Source organism: Sitophilus oryzae, unplaced genomic scaffold (assembly GCF_002938485.1).
Source record: "Sitophilus oryzae breed Bouriz unplaced genomic scaffold, Soryzae_2.0 scaffold_1440_pilon_pilon, whole genome shotgun sequence".
NCBI lineage: Eukaryota > Metazoa > Arthropoda > Insecta > Coleoptera > Curculionidae > Sitophilus > Sitophilus oryzae.
This window is the reverse complement of record NW_022146105.1, coordinates 1,953,189-1,976,407: the sequence shown is the minus strand read 5'-3', so window position 1 is coordinate 1,976,407 and position 23,219 is coordinate 1,953,189. Positions and strand designations below refer to the sequence as shown.

General features: G+C 33.4%; 1 protein-coding gene across 2 annotated transcripts in view; it reads right to left on the bottom strand.

The window, feature by feature from the left end:
- Positions 1-5,274: 5,274 nt before the first annotated feature.
- Positions 5,275-23,219, bottom strand: part of LOC115876734 (neurogenic locus protein delta) — an 89,318-nt gene continuing 71,373 nt past the window's right edge. For both annotated transcript variants that reach the window (XM_030892638.1, XM_030892639.1), the window contains exons 3-7: positions 22,446-22,733; positions 19,783-19,840; positions 11,013-11,258; positions 9,944-10,004; positions 5,275-8,967 (exon numbers count right to left, since the gene is read on the bottom strand). In XM_030892638.1, coding sequence (XP_030748498.1) covers positions 7,374-8,967; positions 9,944-10,004; positions 11,013-11,258; positions 19,783-19,840; positions 22,446-22,733 — 2,247 coding nt within the window. In that variant the 3' untranslated portion in view covers positions 5,275-7,373. The remainder of the gene's footprint in view (positions 8,968-9,943; positions 10,005-11,012; positions 11,259-19,782; positions 19,841-22,445; positions 22,734-23,219) is intronic.

The window sequence follows — 23,219 nt, the reverse complement described above, 5'->3', positions numbered from 1 at the left end:
GCCCTTAATAGATTATTAAGCCCTCCATAGATAGTGTTATGCTAAGAGATATCTATTTTTGTAATTAAATATAGCAGCAGGAAATTATTTTTTAAAGATTTATTGAAAGGATTAAAGTAATCGCTTTATAACTAACTGTATAATATGAGACGCAGTTCGAGCGCTTGATACAAGATGGCGCCACAATACACAATTCAACATTAAAAATACAATTTTTTTTACACTTCCCTTGCACTGGCGACTTGAGTTTGATAACGCCTTATTAATTTGTAAATTATCGATAATTACACAGTTTATTAACGCTCAATATTTTAATTACTATTCTTATTTGTCTCAGCATTATAAAATAGATATCAATTAATTATTGTTCGAGATAAATTTGCTTGAATAACAAACGGGATGAAGCGAATAACGATTCTACGTTGTTAATGTTTAATTGATGTTATTGAAGAAGTGACAAACAGGGTTGGTGTATGCAAAATAGTTGGGAGTTGATTAAAAAAGGAGCTTTAGGTGGAACCACCTACGAAGATTTATGCTTATTATTTAATTAACATAAACGTACATATTAATAGAGTTTTCCGTCATATTGGCGGCTGAAGCTTAATTAACTATTTTTCGTAGAGTTTCTTAAAGATAATTAGTGCGCTTTTGATTTGTTTAATTAACGTATTAAACTGGGTTCCTTCCGGAATAAATTTTATTTAAATCGGCCAATTATAATTATTGTTAACCAATTAATGGTGTTGCAATTGCGATTTTGTTAGAGGCAGGTACTATCTCACGGGAAATGTCGTATAAATTTCGTTTGGTGCCTTTTTTCGGTCTTGCTATTAACAGCCTTGCGGATAAAATAGCCTCGAAAAGAATGAGAAGCATTTATTTTAAGAGAAGTCATCCTGCTTTTTGTAAACGTATTTCAGATGCCGCAGTAAAGACACAAAACCGATGATATATTTATTTGTTTGTTCATACTTTCTGCCTCAACATCGTCTTAAGCTTAACTACAAAAACTCACTTTATTACTTTTATTATTATATTAAGATACAGCCACTATATAATATGGAAAAAATATATGCCATAAGCAAAGTTTTTTTGCTACTTCATAACTAGGTACACCTATTTAGATGGCTTGTACATTAATAAAAGGTCGATGTATATTAATTTGCAACGAAACGAAAGTCACTATTTCCAGAGGCGTACTTATTATTTGTGGGGTTGTTATATAGGACGTTAATACGAAATTATTAAAATACTATACTAGTTTAGTAGATAAATTTTAAAATAATTCGGATATCTCAAAGCAGCGCGATTTAAAACAGAGTGATGAATAGTAAATAACTCAAACGAAAGTGTTTTATCTCGTAATAGGCGCATCAGTTAGACACCTACATAGGCTATAAGATATACGCGGAAATTCCAAAAAAGTCCTTCCTTGCGTAAGCCTATACAAAGGCAAAGGAAAGTGAAAGGATTCCAAAACGAATAAATTTGTTATTTATCTCGTATCGTCCCACACTTTTTACTCTGCGCGGTGCAACTCTATTTTTGGATTAATTTATTTTATTCTTTATAAAGAAAAAATGTCAGCGGGTTTATTTGGGTTACAGGTGGAACAATTTCATGCGAATCTCCTTAATTATTTTTTTTATTACCTATGTATGTAGGTATATATATATAATACAGCGCACCATATATGTATGTATTGTTACTAAATTGTATGTAGAGTTGGCATGATTTAAATCGAGTGATTTTTTTTATTTTAATCATGTAATTTAAATAAAAAAAAACTATTTTAAAACTTCTTTAAAATAATAAATCGAAAAATAACTGTAAAAGTTAAAAATATACACAAAAATGTGTCCTAGAAAACTATAAAAAATATTTTTATAACACATTTACCCTATATCTATTCATCAAATAAAATGTACCGATTTTTCCGAAATGTGAAGTATTTTTGTGTGAATCCATTAGACCTCTAAAGGGCAGGGATTTATTTCGAAATTTATGTACAAGTGACAAAAATGCGCTGTTTGAATACATTTCATTTGCAAACTCTAGTCCAAACTAGGTTCTTCTGATAATGAAAAACGTTACATTAATGTTTTCTATTAAAATCAAAAAATCTGATTTAAATAAAAAAACTGATTTTTAATTTTTTTTTTAAAATTCTGATTTTTTACAACCCTGATTGTATGGTAGGTATACTTAAAAATAATACATTTTAATTGTTCGAAACTTTTACTTTGCCATATTCAATCATTACAGTTCTTTAATTCATGCCATGGCATTTTAGATGAAAATAAAAATGGAAAAATGATTAAATTGCGGATTGATATTTGAAGTTGCAGCTATATATTTTTGGCTATTTTATAAATTTCAACAAAACATAGATATAATAAATAAAGTGACTTGAAATTTTTATAGAGGGACATCTGCTTTATGTGAAAATATATTGTCCATCAGCATATAATAATCACTGCTGTTCCCAATTTAGACGAAATCAGTTAAAAATAGATGCGGTGTTGACATTTGGGATATCTTTGTCTATCTTACAATTTCTTGAACTAAAAAAATCTCACGTTTCCTAAAAAGCGATGCTTTTTTTCTTTAATAAATGCTAATTTTATAGCTTATTGGTTTTATTATAGATTTCTTTTATGTGTGTATCTTCGGGTTAAAGCTTCAGTTTCATAACGAACATCTGAGTAATTCAACCTTTCCATTTAAAATATGCACATCCTTCTGATTAGAAAAACGCGTTATAGCCATACGAGTTTATGGTATGCAATAAAATTATTGAGGATAAAAAATGTTCAGAATAGTTACTCAATACGCAAGCAGTAAATTTCGAAGTTATTTCAGCCAGTAGGTATCACTGTTCGCTTCTTCGCTAAATAATAATAATAAAAAAAGCCGTCAGGTCTATCCAATCGCGCATAGAAACAAATTAATTTCAAAGGCCCAGTCACCAACCTACATGCCGAGTGGAAACACTACTTTCACGTTTAGAAGCATCTTCGCTACGGAATTTGGAATGCAGCGTCGTATAGCACCAACTCAATACGGTACCTACCTTTAATCTCTTCGCATCTTTGTGGTACGATGCTGGCTAAATAACTGCCGCGCGAAAGTGGTACAAACATTATTAGGTACCGATTGAACCACACATATTATTCATATTTTAAATACCTATACTTTATATTTATCTTTCTTTAAAATCTTATATTGTTATTATATTATTCCTAACTTTATTGTAATCCTAAAATATAGCTTACTGTTACCTAACCAATAAAATCACTTAATATTCCATAGGCACAGGGTATATCTGCCTTTAAATGCTTTTAATTTTTAATAGATAATCCTATTTAATCTTTGAGGTGATGTCACTAAATAAAGTTACAATTGAAATTACATATAATTATACAGAGTGAGTCTTAAATAAGTGCAAATATTTTCAGGGCTGGCAGATCTCGATAAAAGAAACATATTTTCTCTTTGCCGTTTTTCAAATAAGTCCATAATAACCGAGTTATTATACTTCGAAAATTTAAAAAAAAATTGAGAACCACTGGATAATCTACCATAAAAATAACTAAAAAAAATCCAAATTTAAAAAAAAACGCGAAAAAAACTCATCATGGTTCTGGGGTCGGAATATACTACTCTAAAATAATTGTTCTAAATTATATTAATATATTAATCTAAAAATATTTGCACTTATTTAAAAGTCACTCTGTATTAGGTCCGGTCTATACATCAAGTTTTACCTGTCAGTTTTACTGTTCAGTCAAAACGTATCATGGAAATCCTTGTGTGAAGAGGAAAAAACGGTCAGTTTTACTGACGAACAAGAAAAAAAAATATATAAATTTACAAAAAATAATATGGCAGCAAAAAATAATATGACATATTAGAGCATCTGTAATGAGCGATTTTTAAAATTCTAATATTTTTGCATATTTTCACAAAATAATGTAATTTTAATTTTACAAAATTTAGAGATAGTTAATGATTATTGTCAAACTATACGATTTTAAGTATTTTCACAATTAACTTTGCATGCTCGTTTGCTTGTTTCAAATGAAGTTTAAGCAATATAATATACGACATTTTTTAATTTGTCTTACCTGATAATACTTGATAATATAATAATATTAAATTACCTAAATATAAATATAAAATGAGGAATATATTTAAGACTACTTTTATGTAACCCCTCGTAATACCATACCGATTGATGGTGGCTTATTGCATCTCGAATCTAGCAAAGTGTACTTTCCTCTTGCATACTGTTAATAGCATTTTGACTCAAACCTATCCTTAAAATGGCAATACCTTTCTCTTTGATGAATATTAAATATAAAAAATTGCAACATCGAGAATCCGTAATTAGTAATTACCTTTTAAATTGCGAACTATCGTAAATCGTAACTACTTTTTTATTTCTGGGGTTAATTAGAAATTCAATAATTAATAGCAATTAAGCTTGCGTATTTCGAAAAATTATATTTTTAAAAATACCTATTTCAAAAAAATTAAGGTACTTCTGTCTTAATGACCTCCATGTAAATCGACTCTTTGAAAAAGGTTTTAAGAGAATCCATCCCTAAGCCCTTAAGGAATTATAAGAATCATTAATAAAAAAGCAGTTTTATGATGTTTTTATCTAAAAACTTTTTTTGAAGGGGTATAAGCAGAAGTCCCTTTTAATTTTTAGGGTAGAATTTAGAGATAAGGAAAATACACACTTAAGTTTTTTTTTGGGTTTAGCGGTAGCTCATTTATCTTTTTTTGGTGTGATAGCTTGCCACTAGTAGTGACTTTATGTCGGAACGAAACCATTATAATACACATAAGTGTTTTACTACCGTCTTTTATCTACTATATTAATTTATTTAAGAAAAGTTGTATTTCTGGATGTCAGAAACGAATTTAAAAAAAATATTTCAAGTAATATTTTGAAGATTTTACACAGACAATATGGTTCATTGAAAGAGACCTTCGTATTGGCTTTAAAGTTCTACACCTGGGCTCACAGTTCTAGGTAGCACCATATGTTTTTAAAAAGGGCACAATAGTATGCCTATGGCTTACCTGGCCTTAGACGGGCCCCACACAATTGATTCTTTTAAAGTGATATTTCCAAGAATTTATTATTCAGTGTCATATACTTTAATGACTGTTTACACTTCTGTCTTGCACATTTTTTTATTCAAAGTCAGGGGAATTGTAAAAAAAGACGAAACGATTATAGAACAAAAAATTTATTAGGATAACTTTTAAATAACATTATTCACATGAGGAACAAATACAGCCGCTTCTCTAGAAGTATTTCAGAAACAGAACAACTCTTAGATACGAATTGTAACATAAATATACACAAGGATATATTACAAAAAAAAACGTCTTTACTATAAGTCTTTTAACTTGCCCAAATATTAAGTAATACATCGAATATACAGCGTGTGGCATTTGAAAGAAGCTGCTAATAATTACAAGCTAAATAGGATAAATTAAAATCGAATCTAATTTAGCGAGAAAAAAAATGAACTAATCAAAGCTTACAATTAAAAGCAGGTGAGATATCAGTCATGAGCGCACACCCTGTAATTCAGAGTTACAAAAAACACTAATGTGAGGCAATAGTTCGTACGCCACAGAAAAATGACTTAGTTAACGAATACAGGAACATAGTTTCTTTGTTCGATTTAAATAAAGTCTATATGTTGGACGAAAATCGAGGATTATTATCGGATCAGATACGGGCTGGTCTACTAGGTCTATGCAAAAATAAGAGTCCACTGGCCAAGAGAGAATAAATACGCGAATGCCAGACCTAATCGAACAGCGGAGTCGATCTTCCCTTTTTAAGTACTGGGGTTAGGAGGGGTAGTCACAAAATTACAAGGGGGAGATAAGGTTCACTATTAACGGACACCCTACTTTAAACGTATGTCCTTTTCAATTCTTTACTACAAAACTACAAACGAATACGTTATTGGTTGTCGTTAAAACTAAAAAACGTTTCTTCACGTCATCGGCTCGCCTCAAGTCTATTGGTCCCCTAGATTTCAAAGTCATCAAAGAAAAAAATCTAATGTCAAATTTCAGTCACGCTAAGCGGAAAATGTGAAGAAACATTTGTTGGATTCAACAAACAGGCGTTTAAATCATTAACGACAAGCAATAAGGATCGAAACTAGCTTTGCCTTGTATTTATGCACTTGGACGCATTTTTGGCCGCTTAGTTTTAGTAAATTGGCAGAGAGACAACGATGTATAAATACAAAACAATTTTAATTAACCAATTTCGATCGGAACTATTAGGAAAAAATCAGTCAGAAAAAATAATTTAAGTTATAAATTAAGCGTGCTTATAAATAAACATATTAAAATACGGTCCGAAAAATAATTTATAACTAAAAATTTAATAATACCTAAGAGTGATCCCTTTAACGCTTTTCAATCCTAACTTCATTATTAAAGAAAATCTAGATATTTCATTTTATATATCTTAATATAGGTATATGAAGGTATATAAAGTTTATTTTAATATCTGTGATTTTAAAAATATAAATAAATAAGTTAGATAAAAATAAGATTACTCAAAATTAAACTTTTAATATTCTTGAATGAACTACTAGAAGAAATCAAATAGGATTAACTCAAAACAGGGAGAGACAATACTTACAAGGCAGTGGGGATAAACCTATAGGTACATTTTTTAATTAAAAAATAGTAATATTGAAGTATTGAAATAAAGAAATAAAATTCTTAAAAAGTTGTGAAGCTTTTTATAGCAAATGTTGTAAATCCCTTATCGGAATTTATTCGCCCAAAGTATTTGTTTTTTGGGTGGGTTCATATTAGTGATTGGTATAGATATTTTATCGTCGATAAAAAAAGAGAGAACGTTATATATGATATGGGTTAAGAGGATCACTCCGCAAAATTACTAGTAACTAACCCCTCGGGTGACTTAGCTCACTTAAATGCATCACAATGGTATAATCGAGAGATTTTACCAGAGGAACGCCACGCAGGATGCAGGCGATTCACCAGCGCCCAATCTTTGGTTTCCGACCGATCCAGCGGCTTAAAACAACTTTACAAAACGCTACTCTAGTATTTACACTATGGACATGGTAGCTGGATCGGCCGACGGAGGCGATGGAAGCACCCGGACATCCCAGCGCGACGCCCCACAACAGCCGAAGCCGGAACTACCGACCGAGTACCACAGGAATTTCGATTTAAAAAAAACGAGAGAGAATTAAAAATATGACTGGAACAGTTTGTGCAGGATTAGACTAGCGGGTACTCGGGAGCGGAACACAGCAGTCTTTGGGGCGGCGTCTTGGCACCACCTATCACACCTCGGTGGCGAAAAGACCGCCGGGCACGGGCACTCGGAAGTGTTCTTCCACTACAAACACGGGGGCGTCCTTGGACGGGGGTTCGCCCTGCGACGACATCACAGACAAACGCTTCACGGGCTCGTACTCGGGCTCGTGCAGCTTGGCAGCGAGCAGGGCGGACGCCCTGGCTGCTGCCACGGCCACGGAAGCCGCCGCCGAACAAGGCTCCGTGTTCAGCTGCTTCTGGGAACGGCTGCGCTGCAGGCCGTACACCGGCCGCCCGTCGATCACTTGCTGCTGTTTGGGGAAGGCCTCCAAGTCTCCTCCACCAGACGCCTCGTCTAGGGCGTTGTTGGTACACTTGCCCCAAGAGTTTTTGATCATCCGCGCCTCTGCGGCCATCGTGGCGCCACGCTTGGCGAAACTACTATTCGCCGTGTTTTGTTCATTCTGCAGGCGAGCTTCTTCGTCAGCCCGCGCTTTTTCTCTTTTCCGTCGCTGTTTCAAGCACACTATAACCACAACGGCTACTAGTGCTAGCAGAGGGACGAAAGTTGAAATGGTAGCGATCACGATCACGTGCTCAGCTGTCAGTGTTGACTCGGTAGATATGCGGGCGCTGGATGCAGCACCTGCGTGTGCCTCGCTGCAGTTCTTTCCCAGAAAACCTGGTAGGCAAATACAACTAAAACCTCGTGACCTACCTATGCAAGTCCCACCGTTCCGACAAGGATTGGAGAGACATTCGTTTACTTCTTCGCTACAATCTTTTCCGCCGAAACCCGGCGGACACTGGCATTTGTAGTCGTTGACCAGCTGTTGGCAAGTTCCTCCGTTGGCACATGGTTTGGCTACGCAATAGTCCACTCGTTTTTGGCACAGCCGCTCCGCGAATCCAGGCACGCACTGACATCGGAATTCGTTCACTTTGTCTATACACGTTCCTCCGTTTTGGCAAGGATTGCCGCCGGCGCAATCGTCTATGTCAACCTGACACCTGTCACCGGTGAAACCGGCAGGACAGGCGCAACGGAATCCTCGAGGTGCTCCGGCCGCTTCGGAACACACACCTCCATTTTCGCAAGGGTTGGAATCGCAAGGTCCCAACATTCGTTCACAAGTAGCTCCGGTAAAGCCTGATGGACAAGAACATGTGAATCCTCCAAGTGTATCTATGCAAGTAGCTCCGTTATGGCAGGGAGCTCCAGAACAGCCAGGTGGAGGTGGAGGGGATATAGGAGATTGACATCGAGCACCTCCAAATCCTTGAGGACACTGGCATACTGGTACGGCATTGTCCTCAAAGCGGCAAGTCCCACCGTTAAGGCACGGAGCTCTGGTACAATCATCAGTGGTGATTTCGCAATCAGTACCGTTGAAGCCTGGAGGGCAGTTGCAAGTATAGCTGCCCGGGCCGGTGTTGAAGCACGTGCCGCCGTTCCTGCAGGGCCGGTGATTGGTGCAGAAGTTCAAGTCCTGGTTGCAGAACAGGCCTCCCCAGCCTTCGTCGCACAGGCAGTCCCAGGGCTTGACGCAGGAGCCGTGCATGCAGCCGGGGTAGCGCTGGCACTGGTCGCAGAGAGGACCCTCCCAGCCCGACTGGCACCTGAAACAAAGAGAGAGTTGGTGAGATGAGATGAGACGGTGGTGAGTCGGTTGCCAGGCCCGGCTTTGCCATTTTGCTCGATGGGCCGCCGACCCAGCGCTAACCTTTCCTTGACCCGCATACTTGCCAACGGGCAGCGTGGGAATCGGCTCCGTGGGCGTGTTCCCCCGCTCCCCGCGGACTCGGGCTGCAACTCAATGAGCCGCCGTTTCTCAGCGCACGATTAGAATGGCTAATGCGGATCGGCGATCGCGGGCCGCTGCTCGATTTCCGCGTAAACTTGCACCTCGATCGCCCCAATTCGAAGACGACGCGCTACGCTCTTCCTACCAAAAATATACCCTTTCGCAACCCACTTAAGTATATTTTTACTCTTCATATTCCCATTCATTATTTTATGTCTGGGGAAGAAGTTTCTTTCTTTCGTATTTTGAGCACATATGTACAAATATGAATTGCCTGGTTCTTCTCATGTACCATATATACCGTATAATCGAAAAAAAAACGGCGTCAACGATGGCTATGAAATGAAGATCGCTGTCATTTTATACGTAAATTTATATGGGAAATTTCATCGATCGTCATTTCCCAACCAACTGGACGCCTTTTTTTTCCGATCATACGGTATTATATTGGGTGGAACATTGGAATATAAGTTAATTCAAAAATATGTGATTAATAAATTTAATAAAACAAATATCTAAAAGATTTACTTACACCTTTCTTGTTGTGTTGATATTTAATTTTATAAAGAACAGAATAGGTAGATGAAATATTTATAAATATTTTTATTTGCATTCCAAAAGAGAATACGAAATATCAGTAAAAGTAACAAGCGCATAAATCCGCTACGCGACATTTGCCTATCCTCATCCTTTCATTTTCCATGCGGCAGAAAAAAACACGTCGATTTATAACACACATATATGAAAAACAGATAAACATAAAAAGAAAATTAACATTTAAATGTACTTACTTGCATTCGTTCGGCAGTGTACAATGACCATGTTGCTCATCGCATCCTGGTAGGCATTGAGCTAAAACAAAGAAAACACAACGTTAGTTCTTCGTGAAATAGATTCATTTACCTAGGAAACATCACTGTTTTAGTAGATAATTTGATTTTTAAATGAACGAAACGTACCTAACAATTGTTTTAAAAGTAGGGCTTGAATAATTGGATTTTTTAATTGAATCATTTAAAAAACTAATAAGACTGTCAAATTATAAAGAAAATCTGACAGATAGAAACGATATCAAAAGCTAGAGAGTGAATAGTTGCTGTTATATAAAGGTGATTTTAAATTTTATGATTTTTATGACACTCCGAAAATCGGTGTAAAAATAAAAAAAAACAGACCATGATGAGAAAGACGAGAAAAGTTGTTTAAAAAAGAAACAAACAGGATTACAGAAGTTTATTTTGTGTAATAAAACAGCGGTATTAGGGCGAGAGAGAGAGAGAGAGAGAGAGAGACGACGGTGACGGTCAGCCGAAGCAATTAATTTCCTTTGGACCATTTTATGCGGAACACCCTGTAGACAGACAGGTATGCCGCGATCGTGGGAACGTTGCAGGCTGAACGGCTGAAAACTCGGCAGCAGTGAAGCTCACGTCTTAGATCTCGCGGTCAATTTTTTGTGTCTTCAGATACGAAATTTCCATTTTTTTGTGTCGCTTTTGTGTTTAATACACACATCAATCCCAGATTTAACCAGCTTCGATCATTGTTTACTTTTCTTATTCAGTTTTTTTCTCATCTCTTTGTCTTACGGTATTTATCGCCAATATTTCATAATTTTTATGTGCAATCAACACTTATTATGTAATATCTCTTGACTAAAAATTGCTCTAAATTAAGTCTCAAGCAAAAAACACTCTTAACATATTAATTAAAGGGATTTACAAGTTATTTGAACTAATTGAATAATTAAAATAATGACTGTTCATTTTTTGGTCTCAAAAAAGGGAAGGTTCTGTTTTTTTTCTCAATAATAACTAAAAATAACGCAAGAAAATATCTTAAATAATAGTTGGTACTAACCTTTTGTGCAGTAATCGCCTGTCCATCCGGCAAGACAGACCCTTTTTCCGGAGGGCGAACAGCTGTAGTGTCCAAAAGCATCGTCACGAGGCCTGCACAGATTTACACAGCCTTTTCCATAATAGTGAGGCTCGCATGTAACTCTGTACTCGAATCTTAGTGTTGAATATTTTGAACTATGTGAATCTTCAGTCCATTGGTCACTCACATCTAGCCACCGTTGACGCATCAGTCTGCTGACCAACACTGTAACAAAAAAAATCCTCCATAAATACATTTGACGTAATAAATGATTCTGAAGAGTAATAGAGACCTACTGACATTTTCTGTCAAGTATGAAACTTTCAATAAAAAATACTACCTACGTCTAAAGTCTTTAGTTACTTTATTTGCTACATAAATAAATTGAGAGACACGTAATGCATACAGAAATATATCTAGATAATTTTTCGAAAATAAATTATGTAGATGATGTAAATAGTAGAGTTGAATGACTGGAATATTATAAAAATAAACATTATTTTATTTTACAAGGCTCAAAATATTACAATTAATTTTTTAAACTGAATGAAATCAAATGTTGCAATATAAAGCGATAATAACTAATAGGAAATGAAGTTATCTAACTGAAATTGTTTTGCCAGAAATTATCTACACTAATTGAAAAACACATGTAGATTTTAAGTGAGAAATTTAATTTTTAATTTTAGAACTCTTCTTTAACGCACCAAAAATATAATTTAAGTTGGAAGTACAGTATAAAATATAAAATAATAAAATAAAGGCGATGTATATTAACCAGTCTGTGGTAAAGGTAGTCGACGAAGAGGAAAAAAAATCGAACTGAGTGGTTGAAAGAGAGCAAAATACACCTGCACTATACAGAAAAGCATCCTGTCCTAAGAACAGCTGTATCCGGTACAAAAGGCAGAACACCTTTGCCTGTTCCCAAGATTTTTTACTTGATTCTCGTCAGATTCGAGAAGACGATTAAAATGGCCCCAAACTGTTTAGGCCCTAATTAACTAAACCTTGCTAAGTATTACCCACCACTCCTTCCACAGGATATATTAATTAAATATTTTTATTAAACAATTAATTAAAATTTTATTGGCGAATCAAGACGAAAATATATTTTTTTTAATTGGCAGCTTTCCAGAACAACGAAAGAATTTAAAATATTAAAAAGGTATTATTATATAATATTTGTTTTCACTTGAATTAAAAAAAAATAAAGGTTGAACCACATAATAATTTATATTTGAATAATTTCAAGTCTTCAAGTATATTATTGTTATTTTTTAACTTAGATCTGTTTGGACATTTTCAGGTTAATTTTCAAATTTATTTTGGTAAATAAACCCGAATAAAACCAAAAACAACCTCCCCTTATTTACAAATTATCTGCGGTGAACGGCAAAATGTGTGGCAACCCCTAAAAAACAGAACTTAACCCGTCACGTTAGTTTAAAAAAGAAGTATATCGAAGGTGTATAGGTGAGGGGTGAACCGAAGGAAGTTAGAGATTGTATTCCATAAGTTGGGGAGAAAAATAAAAAGACAGGACATCCGGTATCAGCTTTTCTTAAGACGCGCAGCCAAGCATTCGGTAACAAGTAGTATGGGTAACTGGAACAATGCAAATTCGAATTTTAACACCGAAAAAAACCCTATGTACGTTTTATAAACCGTTTATTTAAATCTTTTTGATGACTGATGCTTAAAAATTGTTTATATCTTGTGTATAAAATTGCCTAAGAAAATATAATCATTTCAAATAAAAGTTCTTTTTATCGAACATAAATAAAAAGTATTACCAAAATATTTGTCGATCTTTCAAATCGAAACAACGTTAAAAGTATATGCATGTAAAAGTAGTGCAGATATCACTCAATCTGTGTATGAGTATTACAACTGCACAAGGCATTTTAAATAAATGTTCCTTTCATCTAACATTACTGGCATTACATTCCTAAAATATTTCTGGTTCGTTTAAATTAAAACTACGTTAAAAGTATAGGCATGTAAAAATAGAGAAATTAAAAATTGATTGTTGAAGTTTTTTTAACTGGCATTTAATAAAATGCCATTCCCAAAATATTTCGGGATCTGTCAAATTAAAACAATTATAAAAATATAGGCATGTAAAAGTAGTGCAGAGATATAGAGAGGGGAGCCAGTAAATATAATAACATTAAAATTAAAAAACACTCATTCTGTATATTACAACTGCAGAAGGCATTTCAAATAAAAGTTCCTTTCATCTGGCATTAATAAAAAGGCATTTCCAAAATATTTCTGGTTCTTTTCAATTAAAACAACGTTAAAAGTATAGGCATGTAAAAATAGAGAAATTAAATATTGATTGTTGATGTTTTTTTTATCTGACATTTAATAAAAAATCATTCCCAAAATATTTTTGGATCTTTCAAATTAAAACAACGATAAAAGTATAGGCATATAAAAGTAGTGCAGATATATGGAGAGGGAATCCAGTAAATACAATGACATTAAAATTAAAAAATATACATTCTGTATACTTATTACAACCACAGAAGGCATTTCAAATAAAAGTTTCTTTCATCTGGCATTAATAAAAAGACATTCCCAAAATATTTCTGGTTCGTTTAAATTAAAACTGCGTTAAAAGTATAGACATGTAAAAAATAGAGAAATTAAAAATTGATTGTTGATGTTTTTTATCCTACATTTAATAAAAAGGCATTCCCAAAATATTTCTGGATCTTTCAAATTAAAACAACGATAAAAGTATAGGCATATAAAAGTAGTGCAGAGAGAGAAAGAGGATCCAGTAAATATAATGACATTAAAATTAAAAAACGCTCATTCTGTATATTATAACAGCAGAAGGCATTTCAAAAAGTTTCTTTCATCTGGCATTAATAAAAAGACATTCCCAAAATATTTCTGGTTCGTGTAAATAAAAACAACGATAAAAGTATAGGCATGGAAAAGTATTGCAGAGATATAGAGACGGACTCCAGTAAACACAATGACATTAAAATTAAAAAAACACTCATCCTGTATATTACAATTGTACAAGGCATTTCAAATAAAAGTTCCTTTCATCTGGCATTAATAAAAATGCATTCCCAAAATATTTCTGGTCCTTTTAAATAAAACAACGTTAAAAGTATAGGCATGTAAAAATAGAGAAATTAAAAATTTAAATTTGGAAAAGTAGTGCAGAGATATAGAGAGAGAATCTGGTAAACGAAATGACACTTAATAGGTTATAAAATAAAACTTATACCAGTTATGTTAATGCCGTATACTTAAGGGAATAAAGTGTATATTTCTCCGTAAAAAAATCGTTCGTTATAGCAGCGTCTAATTAAGTAGATTCACACGTTACATTATGTTGGCTATCGTAGATTCCGGAAAAAATATATTATACGAGCTTTAATACAGCTAAGATTATAATTAAATATGAGAAATTCATATCGGGGAGATAATATAATGGGTTTGAGAAGAATAGAAGCACGGCGAGGCAGAGCAGTTTTGGTAGGCACACGCTGAATTTACGGAAGAATTATTTACAACAAAATATAACAATGGATACGACTGGCTTGCCACAACAATTAGATCTTTTTCTTACTGTTTTTTTTACTACCAAACATAACTACCTTTGCCTAATCATTTACTATGTATCACAGTGAAAAAAATAAAGTTTATTAACTAAAAATAAAAGTTGTTAAAATATATAAATGAATTTAAGAACATTTTTTAATAGAGGCGTCTATCTAGACGTTGACGTGCCTACTACTGTATATTATACTATCATTAGATAAACTGAATACGTAAATACCTCTAGGCACCTACTTCGCGGATTTCAACATTATGATGTAAAGCTACTCTACGCAATCATTGCCTGACAAATTAAAATTAATCAAAATTAACTAAAAAACTGTTGAAAAATGTCTAAAATATAAAAATAATAAATTTAACTGCTCGTGATGATTTCTGCTAATGATAGGCCATTTATTAAAATAAATTATATTTAAATATATGCGAATTCTGAATTTAATCTATTTAGAAGGAAGTAGTTTTTTCTAATGCCCTATTACTGCATCAAAAATTGATTTAATAGATTAAAATTAATAAGAAATTTATTAAGGAAGGAAGATATTAATAAGTTACACAATCACAGGGTCAACAAACGGTGAAAATATTATGTATATATATACACATACACACGCGTAAGAAAAAATATATATTCAAAAGTCTTTCAGGCGCACCAGTAAAATATTCCTGTTAACAAGAGGAGGCAAGAAATTATTTTCAAAGTACTTTTGAACTGCTTCTTCCTATGTGCCTGTTTAGCGTTGATTTTTCTGTCTTTATCCTGACCATTTATTTACTGTTTCTTTCTTCGCATTAACGAATGTCTGTTAATTAAAGGAGAAAACCTGTCTTGCATGGGCTTATTTATTTTAGAGATCTACCAGACGCATCTCTTGGTCGACCATAGGTAATAAAAAAACGAATCCTTTAGTTCCTATTATTATATTTCGTCTCTCTCCCTCTCTCTCTCTCTCTAGAATGTTGATGAAGCTATTTAAAAGCACTCGATAAAAAATGTTGACAAGTGAAAATTGTTTAAATTTTTTTCACTATGATTAGTGCCTGCATTAATATGAATATATAAGAAACATTTTATACTTAAAATTTATTAGCTGAAGTGATATTTTTTATAAATATTTAGTATGTATTTCTGAACCTTGTGACGAGCCGCCTATGTCATAGATGTGAGATATAAATAATGTGTGAATACGGGTTTCCAATAAAAATCTGCAGCAATATGAACGATTGAAAAGTTAAATATTGTAAGGCACAAAAGAGCGAGATGGATATTATCTTATCTTGATAAATTTCTATGGGAAAAATGTTAAAAGACCTTGACAAGATCTACCAGGAATGCAATTATTGCTCGAATAGGTATCATTAATATCAGAAGCTTAAAGGAGGTTTACCTAGGGGGATAAAAAACGATTTCTTCTATCGAGACAACCCATTTAATTGTCAAAAATACCAAAAACAAACAACCGAAGATCCCGATAACGTTCATGGGATAAAGAATTGAAAGCCCGCGATGGTAGATAAAAACTATACAGATAGAAAAAATAAAAGTTTGACATAGGAAGAAGAAAAAACGTCAGTAAGCTAGGGTTATGACATTATAATCGGTCAAAAGGGAGTTGGAATCTATTTATCATTTTACCATGACCGTCCAACAAAAAAATATATATAAGGGAGAGGGAGGACCCACAGACGGTTACTTTGTTAGCTAACACCTGGCTTTCAGTGTAAACTCAACCGATGGTGCTGTATTATCGTCACGACGCACACCACACCAAATGAAAATAATTCACGTTATGTAACATAGCATTATTTATTTATTTTTGCCATATATATACTGCCCTTTTATCGACATGTTATAAATATTCAAATATTTACTCCATAATATATTTGCTTTTTAATATTTATTACAACATTTTAAAAATTATATTAAATATTTAACAGCAAAAAAAGAGTTTACATATAAATAAAAGAACACAAAGTTCTTGTAATTTGCTATTAAGATATTTCTTAAAAAATGATATGCATAATATGTAAATATCTTGAATCTGGAGAGTTCTATCACAGATTATAATCTTTGTTTTTTCTTTATTGTTTTTCGTGGTTCCAATTTTCGGAATCGGGCACTTATGGCCTCTAAAATTGTGCACAGCGCCTGACCGGCACAGTTATTAGAGAGATATCGGAAAACCGAATAGCGTCATCCAGTATTTACGCGTACCTTATCATGGTTACGATATGCGCGAGTCAACGCAACACCCGCTAATAACGTTACCGCCTGACGTAATTTGCGGATCAATTACACCAAGCGCTCTTTCTAAATAACCTCTGATAACGTTTAAAATTGCTTAAATGGGCATGTGCGGGTTATTGACAACCGGAGCCGGCCGGCGAGATCTTTATTTTAGGTTATGTTTGAATTGTTTTGAATTATTGCTTTAGTTTTATTAGGTAATTTGATATTTAAGTAGCTCGGATTAGTTTTAATTAAGTAAATATGGCCCAAAATATGGATTCCACCTCTTCCAATACTAAAGAACCTATAAAGAGTCTTAGGTTTACAGCAGATGACGACTTAGCCTTTCTAAGAGAATTTGTTGCTTGTTGCCCTAAACCCATTGGCAGACGTTGAACAATAAAGCACTGGAAATAAGCACTTTAGCCCTTTAGTTTTAAAATACCTAGTAAACAAAACAATTTCAAAGTTTTAAATTCAAAGTTAGGTTAAGTTTAAATAACGGACGCGACGCGATCAGAATTCTTTCCGATCCGATAACTATAAATGAAGAGAGTTAATACCACCTCACGTAAAGGAAATAACACCTGGCCTTATTAACGTCCATGCACGCTATTCGGTTTAGCGATATCTCTCTATTACGCTGTTTATTGTTATTTTACGCGAGTTTATTTTTGCGCACAGGAAATTTGACTCGTTTGCACATCGTCATAAAAAACAATTTTCGTACCACGAATTAGGGACAAGATTTTTATCTGTATACTTATAGGATACCTAATCTGTGGTTCTATTTTATCTAAAAGGGTTATTTTGAAATATAACTCAATACCTATATTTACAGGGTGGTTCGAACTCTCTTCGGAGATACAGGGTGTCGCATTTTCATTTTTATTTGGTTTTTCCAAATAATTTCTGAACTAACGTCGATATTTGGATGAAAATTAGTGTCTGGGAGTTTTTTGACATGAGAAATTTGATTTTGATGTAAATATGACTCCTACTATTAGAGGACGTCACCTACATATTTTTTAAATGGTTTGAAGAGTAATAACTTTTAGTCCGTACCTGTATAAAACTAGCGAGTAAAAAAATATACATTTACAAAGTTTTTTACGTAAAAAAGGTATCTTGGTAAAAATCGCTACGAGTAATGGTTCTCGAGATATTTGGAATCGAAATTGTCAATACCTGTCATGACAATTAGTTATTAGATTGAAATAATATTTTTTTTTTCTGCCAAAAGTTCAACAGAAACTGTTTTATCACATTTTTTTCGAAGAATAATAAAGAGTTTCCAAATCATTTCAGTCAAAAAATAACGATCTACTAAACATATACATATGTTTATTTTTTTGTCAATAATGACATGTATTGAGTACATATTTCCATTCTAAATATCTTGAGAACCCTTGCTAGTAGCGATTTTTACCAGGAGATTTTACGTCAAAAATGGCTGAAATGTATTTTTTACTCAGTAGTTTTATACAGGTACGGATAGAAAGTTATTACTCTTCAAATCAGTTAAACAACATGTAGGTGGCGCCTCCTAAAAGTAGGAGACATATTGATATCGAAATCAAATTTCTTATGTTAAAAAACATCCAGACACCAATTTTCACCAAAATATCGATGTTAGTTCATTATTTGGAAAAAAAAATAAAAATGAAACTTCTACACCCTGTATCTCCAAAACGACGCATTTTTGGAAATAAATTTATATGAACTTTTTTACTTATTTTTAATTTTTATCTGCAGAATATGCTGCCAAAGTTTCCCGAATACAATTCGGACCACCCTGTATATTAATTTATTTTTGTTAGATTTGAAAAATTTTAAAACTAATTTCTTTAAATAAAAATATACATTAAGAGTCATAATAATGGAATTGATAGGGAATTATACAGGGCCTGTAAGAAAAACGACCCAGACTTTTTGTTTGTTTACATTAAGTAAAAAAATCAAACAAAAATCGGAAATTAACTGGGAAAAATCTGAACGAAGGCTTTAACGAAGGCTACCTCTGTATATTGGTTAAATATTACCGGAAGATGAACCTTTAGTTATCAGGAAGGAGGCGTTGTGTAGCTGACAGCTGTTATACATGTGCCTGTGTATACCGTGCCACATATTTATTTAGTTTTACAACACATAAACCAAAGAAAGTTACTTACGCAGCTCGGATTGATAAAAAGGTTTCCATAAATTCGTTTGTTCTAGATGCCGCTTTTTTTGACGTTAAAATACCCGGTATTTATAAAAAATATCTTTTGATTTTGTTCGCCAAAGATAAATATTTTTTTAAACGATGATTGGAGACTTCTGTGCATTTGTTTTTATTTGAAGAAGCTTCGATATACAGGGTGGTCTGCGAGTGGATGAAATTTCTTGTCTGGGTGTTTTTTTGACATGAGAAATTCGATTTTGATGTTTGTATGACTTTTACTTGTAGGGGCGCCAACAAGTTTATTTTTTGTCAATAATGACATGTATTTATACGCCAAATATCTTGAAAACGGTTCCTAATACCGATTTTTACCTAGAGACATTTTTTACGTAAAAAATTACGGAAATGTATATATTTCTACTCAGTAATTTTATACAGGTACCGACGAAAAGTTATTGCTCTTCAAATCAGTTAAAAAATATGAACGGAAACGACGCATTTTAGGACATACATTTTTACGAACTATTTTACTAATTTTTATCTGCAGAATATGCTGCCGAAATTACCCGAATACAATTCGGACCACCCTGTATATAGTAATTTTTTCTTCATACCAAGGAGAAAAAAACAAAGATCGATCTGTGGTCGTAAGCAACAAAAGATCGACTTTCTTTCTGAACAGGGCCTTTGGTATTTCGTTGAATGGTTCTTGAGTTGTGCGCGCCACATACAAAACACAATAAAAAACATATGTAGTAAAGGTTCCTTACCTGCCGAATGTGCCGATTCGTTACCATGCCATGCTTCAACAATTAAGGAAAAGGTACCCTGTAGAAGAAGAAAATTTTAGACTTTATTGTTAAGAGAAACTACTTTCTCTGTAAGGATAAGAAAAAGAAGAAGCTCGCTTTCATGCAATGCGGCGATCACCTGCTTGGCTGTTGCTGTGCCTTATTTCCCATGATTCGAGAAGATGATACGTTATTATGAAAATACAGGGTGTTTCCTGAATATATTTACCGTTCGTTCCCTAGCCGATTACTAATAAACATACTAAGTCCTCTTAATTTCTCGCTAACCATTGTATTTCTTTGGTAACAAGAAAATAACTTTATAAATTTACAAATTACAGACATTTCAATGTTATTTATGTTAATTGTTATTTATTGTTTCAGGAAAGAACGATTTTGTAAGACTGTTAAATATGGTAAGTGAAAAAAATATTATCGAAGCATGCCTAATATTTCTAAACACCTAAGTAATGAAATCAATTTATTAAATAATCACATAAAGTAATAAATAATTGAAGATAATTACATAAAATTATAATATTGCAAGGCGATTATTGTGCAAGCTACTGTACCTAATAATTTTATATATTATGTATGTTAATTAAGAACTTTGCGAAAAATACATGTCCATAACAGATTTTCGTGAAACACCTTGTAAGAACATCAAGAAATCTATAAAGAGCCCGATATAGCCGAGGATTTAATAATAATTAATAATAAATTATCCACGAGTGAAATGCACCGTAAAAGAGTTATATAGACGGCCGGGATTATAAAAATATTCCTCTGGAAATGCTCATTTTCTTTCTTTTTTTCACATAAAATACGACAAGCCCCTTGGCGTCTTGCCAATCCTTCCAATATTTCTTCTCGATAACCCCAAAATGCAAGCGCGTAACATCATCTGCCAGATTATATATTATTTGATTTTTCTCAATAGACACCTACGTCAACGTTAAATAATATAGTGCGAAAATTATCTTGAAAAACATATTAAAAGTATATTGCAAAAGTCTGTCCAACAAGAGAAGAGACGATTTTGATAAAGAACATGCAAAAATTGACAGAAAAAACAATTTAAGTTTGAATTAACATGACAGACAATACGTGCATAATGATGAGCATGAGTATATGAAGTAGTTCTCGAATCTATCCAGAATTAAAAAAAAATGACAAAAAATAAACAAGAAAATAGAAGTTATTTTTTGTAAGACAGATATGTAGTCATTATGTTAACATCCAAGAAGAGAATATTCTGGCCTGGTATGATAGTAGGTCCAGTCATAGTAAACAAAAGAGAACCGGTTACTAAAGCATCTTTTGTAATCTCTCTAGTTATGAATTGTGAGAAAATCTTTGCGAATATTTCGCGTCCACATTTCAACCCTTAAAATACTTGTAATATGAGTGTTTAAATTGTTCTTTTGCAGTACGTAACGACTGGCAAGGCCTGTAAGCATTGCAACAGTGGAATTTATTCGAAAACACGGAAATATCTTCTTCGACCAATGCGCATAATAAAAGTTACGCTTTCCAACTTCATAGTTTTAGCGAAAATATATTAATTAAATTCTTTAGAATGCATCGGACCAATGAATACTGTTACTCGACAGACATAACTATACATATTAGAAAACTGTTCAGACGATACGGTTCGTGCTTAATTTTGACCGTTTTCTTTTATACAATCGCTGGGTACTTCATTTCGATGCAATCAACATTAAATTACTACTTGGATTCACTCATTTGTATAAAATTTAAAAAAAATACTGTTAGCACAAATAAATTATTACAAAATGAAAATAAAAATTCATGTTATTTCTGGAAACAAATAAATTGTATTTATTTGTATCAAGAGTATCAACTGAAAATATTACAGTGAAGAAAATTATTCAAGATACCGAATATTTAGGAAAATATAGTTTCCAAGTCCTTATTCTGCTTTATGCTTTATTTTGGTCATTTCCTTAATGTAGGTATTAATATCTACAATCACTAAATATTATCTTTTAGCTATTTTCAAAATTAAATATGTATGTATAATTAAAATATAAAAATATGTACCTACGTATATACTATTTACCCCACTACGAATTAATAAAAAAAAATAAAAACCAAAAAAAATATAAGAGGTGTAAATTATTAACGAAAAAAATGCTAGGGAATGAACAGTTATATATGTGTCAATTTTTAAAGCAATTTAAACCATAACATGCAATTTATTTCGAAAGAATAAACGATGAAAGTTTGCACGTAAATTACGGATTGCCCAAAATAAAGCAAAGTGAAAATAAATTTTTGTAGTTTACCCCACTTTATGTTTCTGCCGGTGGAAGCCAAGTTCCCACGGCAGAATACCTGCCTGTCGAGTACCCGAGACAGTCTAAGATGCTTCGAATCTCTTAGCGGAAACTGTACACTCAATGCAGCAAATTTACGTCCGACTATATATGTTTTCTGTCAGAGGTTTCTTCTCCTAAATCGCTCCAGATATTTTATACGTGCGTTTTGGCTTTTGTCGGATATGTTCACTTAAAACATCGTTCTTAAGTCGATTGTTAGTATCACGTTTTGGGAACGCACAACAGCAACAGCCCAATGCAGTAAAGTACTTAAAAAAACAGTTGATTATTGATATTTACCGGCCATGTGAATGGAAATCGAAAGGCTATGGGGTTGACAAAACCACTCTGGGGATCGTCAGCTGATCCAGGACCTAGTTCGGATGTAATGACGTCTCCAAATGTGCAAGGGGAGTTGGCATCGATTTTAACTTGGTATTCTTTGAGGCAGATGCGAAATCGTGGTCTGCAATCGCCATCGCATTCTTGGCCGGACGGTCTTCCAGAACAGCATCTGCCCTGGTCGTCTTTTCCAGCTTCGTTGTCGAAGGAGAGCAGCTTCAACTCGAACACCCCAGAGGCAGGGGCCTAGACAAAATGTTCAATTCATGATTTTACTCACCTGACGTAAAAACGCTAAAATACTTATTATACCGGTACGCGATTATCGTTTTATAGATATTTCAACAAGACCCGTTATTATTTACTTCTTCCCTCCTTGCATTAGTGTTTTTCAAAAATCGTTTGTTTTCTTGTTTCTAACGTTTTTCTATCTGTTTGGATGACGCTTCTGTCGTTTTCAATAGGTTGTTAAAGAATATGGGAATTGTCTTAAAATCTAACAATTTTTGAAAAACAAGCATTGCAAAAAAGGTCCATGACAATAAAGATAGTGAAAGAAGGGAGCTACATTATCATCTGCCAGTTAATTTAATTTTTTGACCATGACTGGTCAATACCAAATGTTCTATAATTGACTTTTGGTGGGTCATATATCAATAGCATATGGAAGAAAGATTGTAAACATAAATATGAGTTTTCGTGCTAATTAAAAATTAACGGTTTATTTATTTT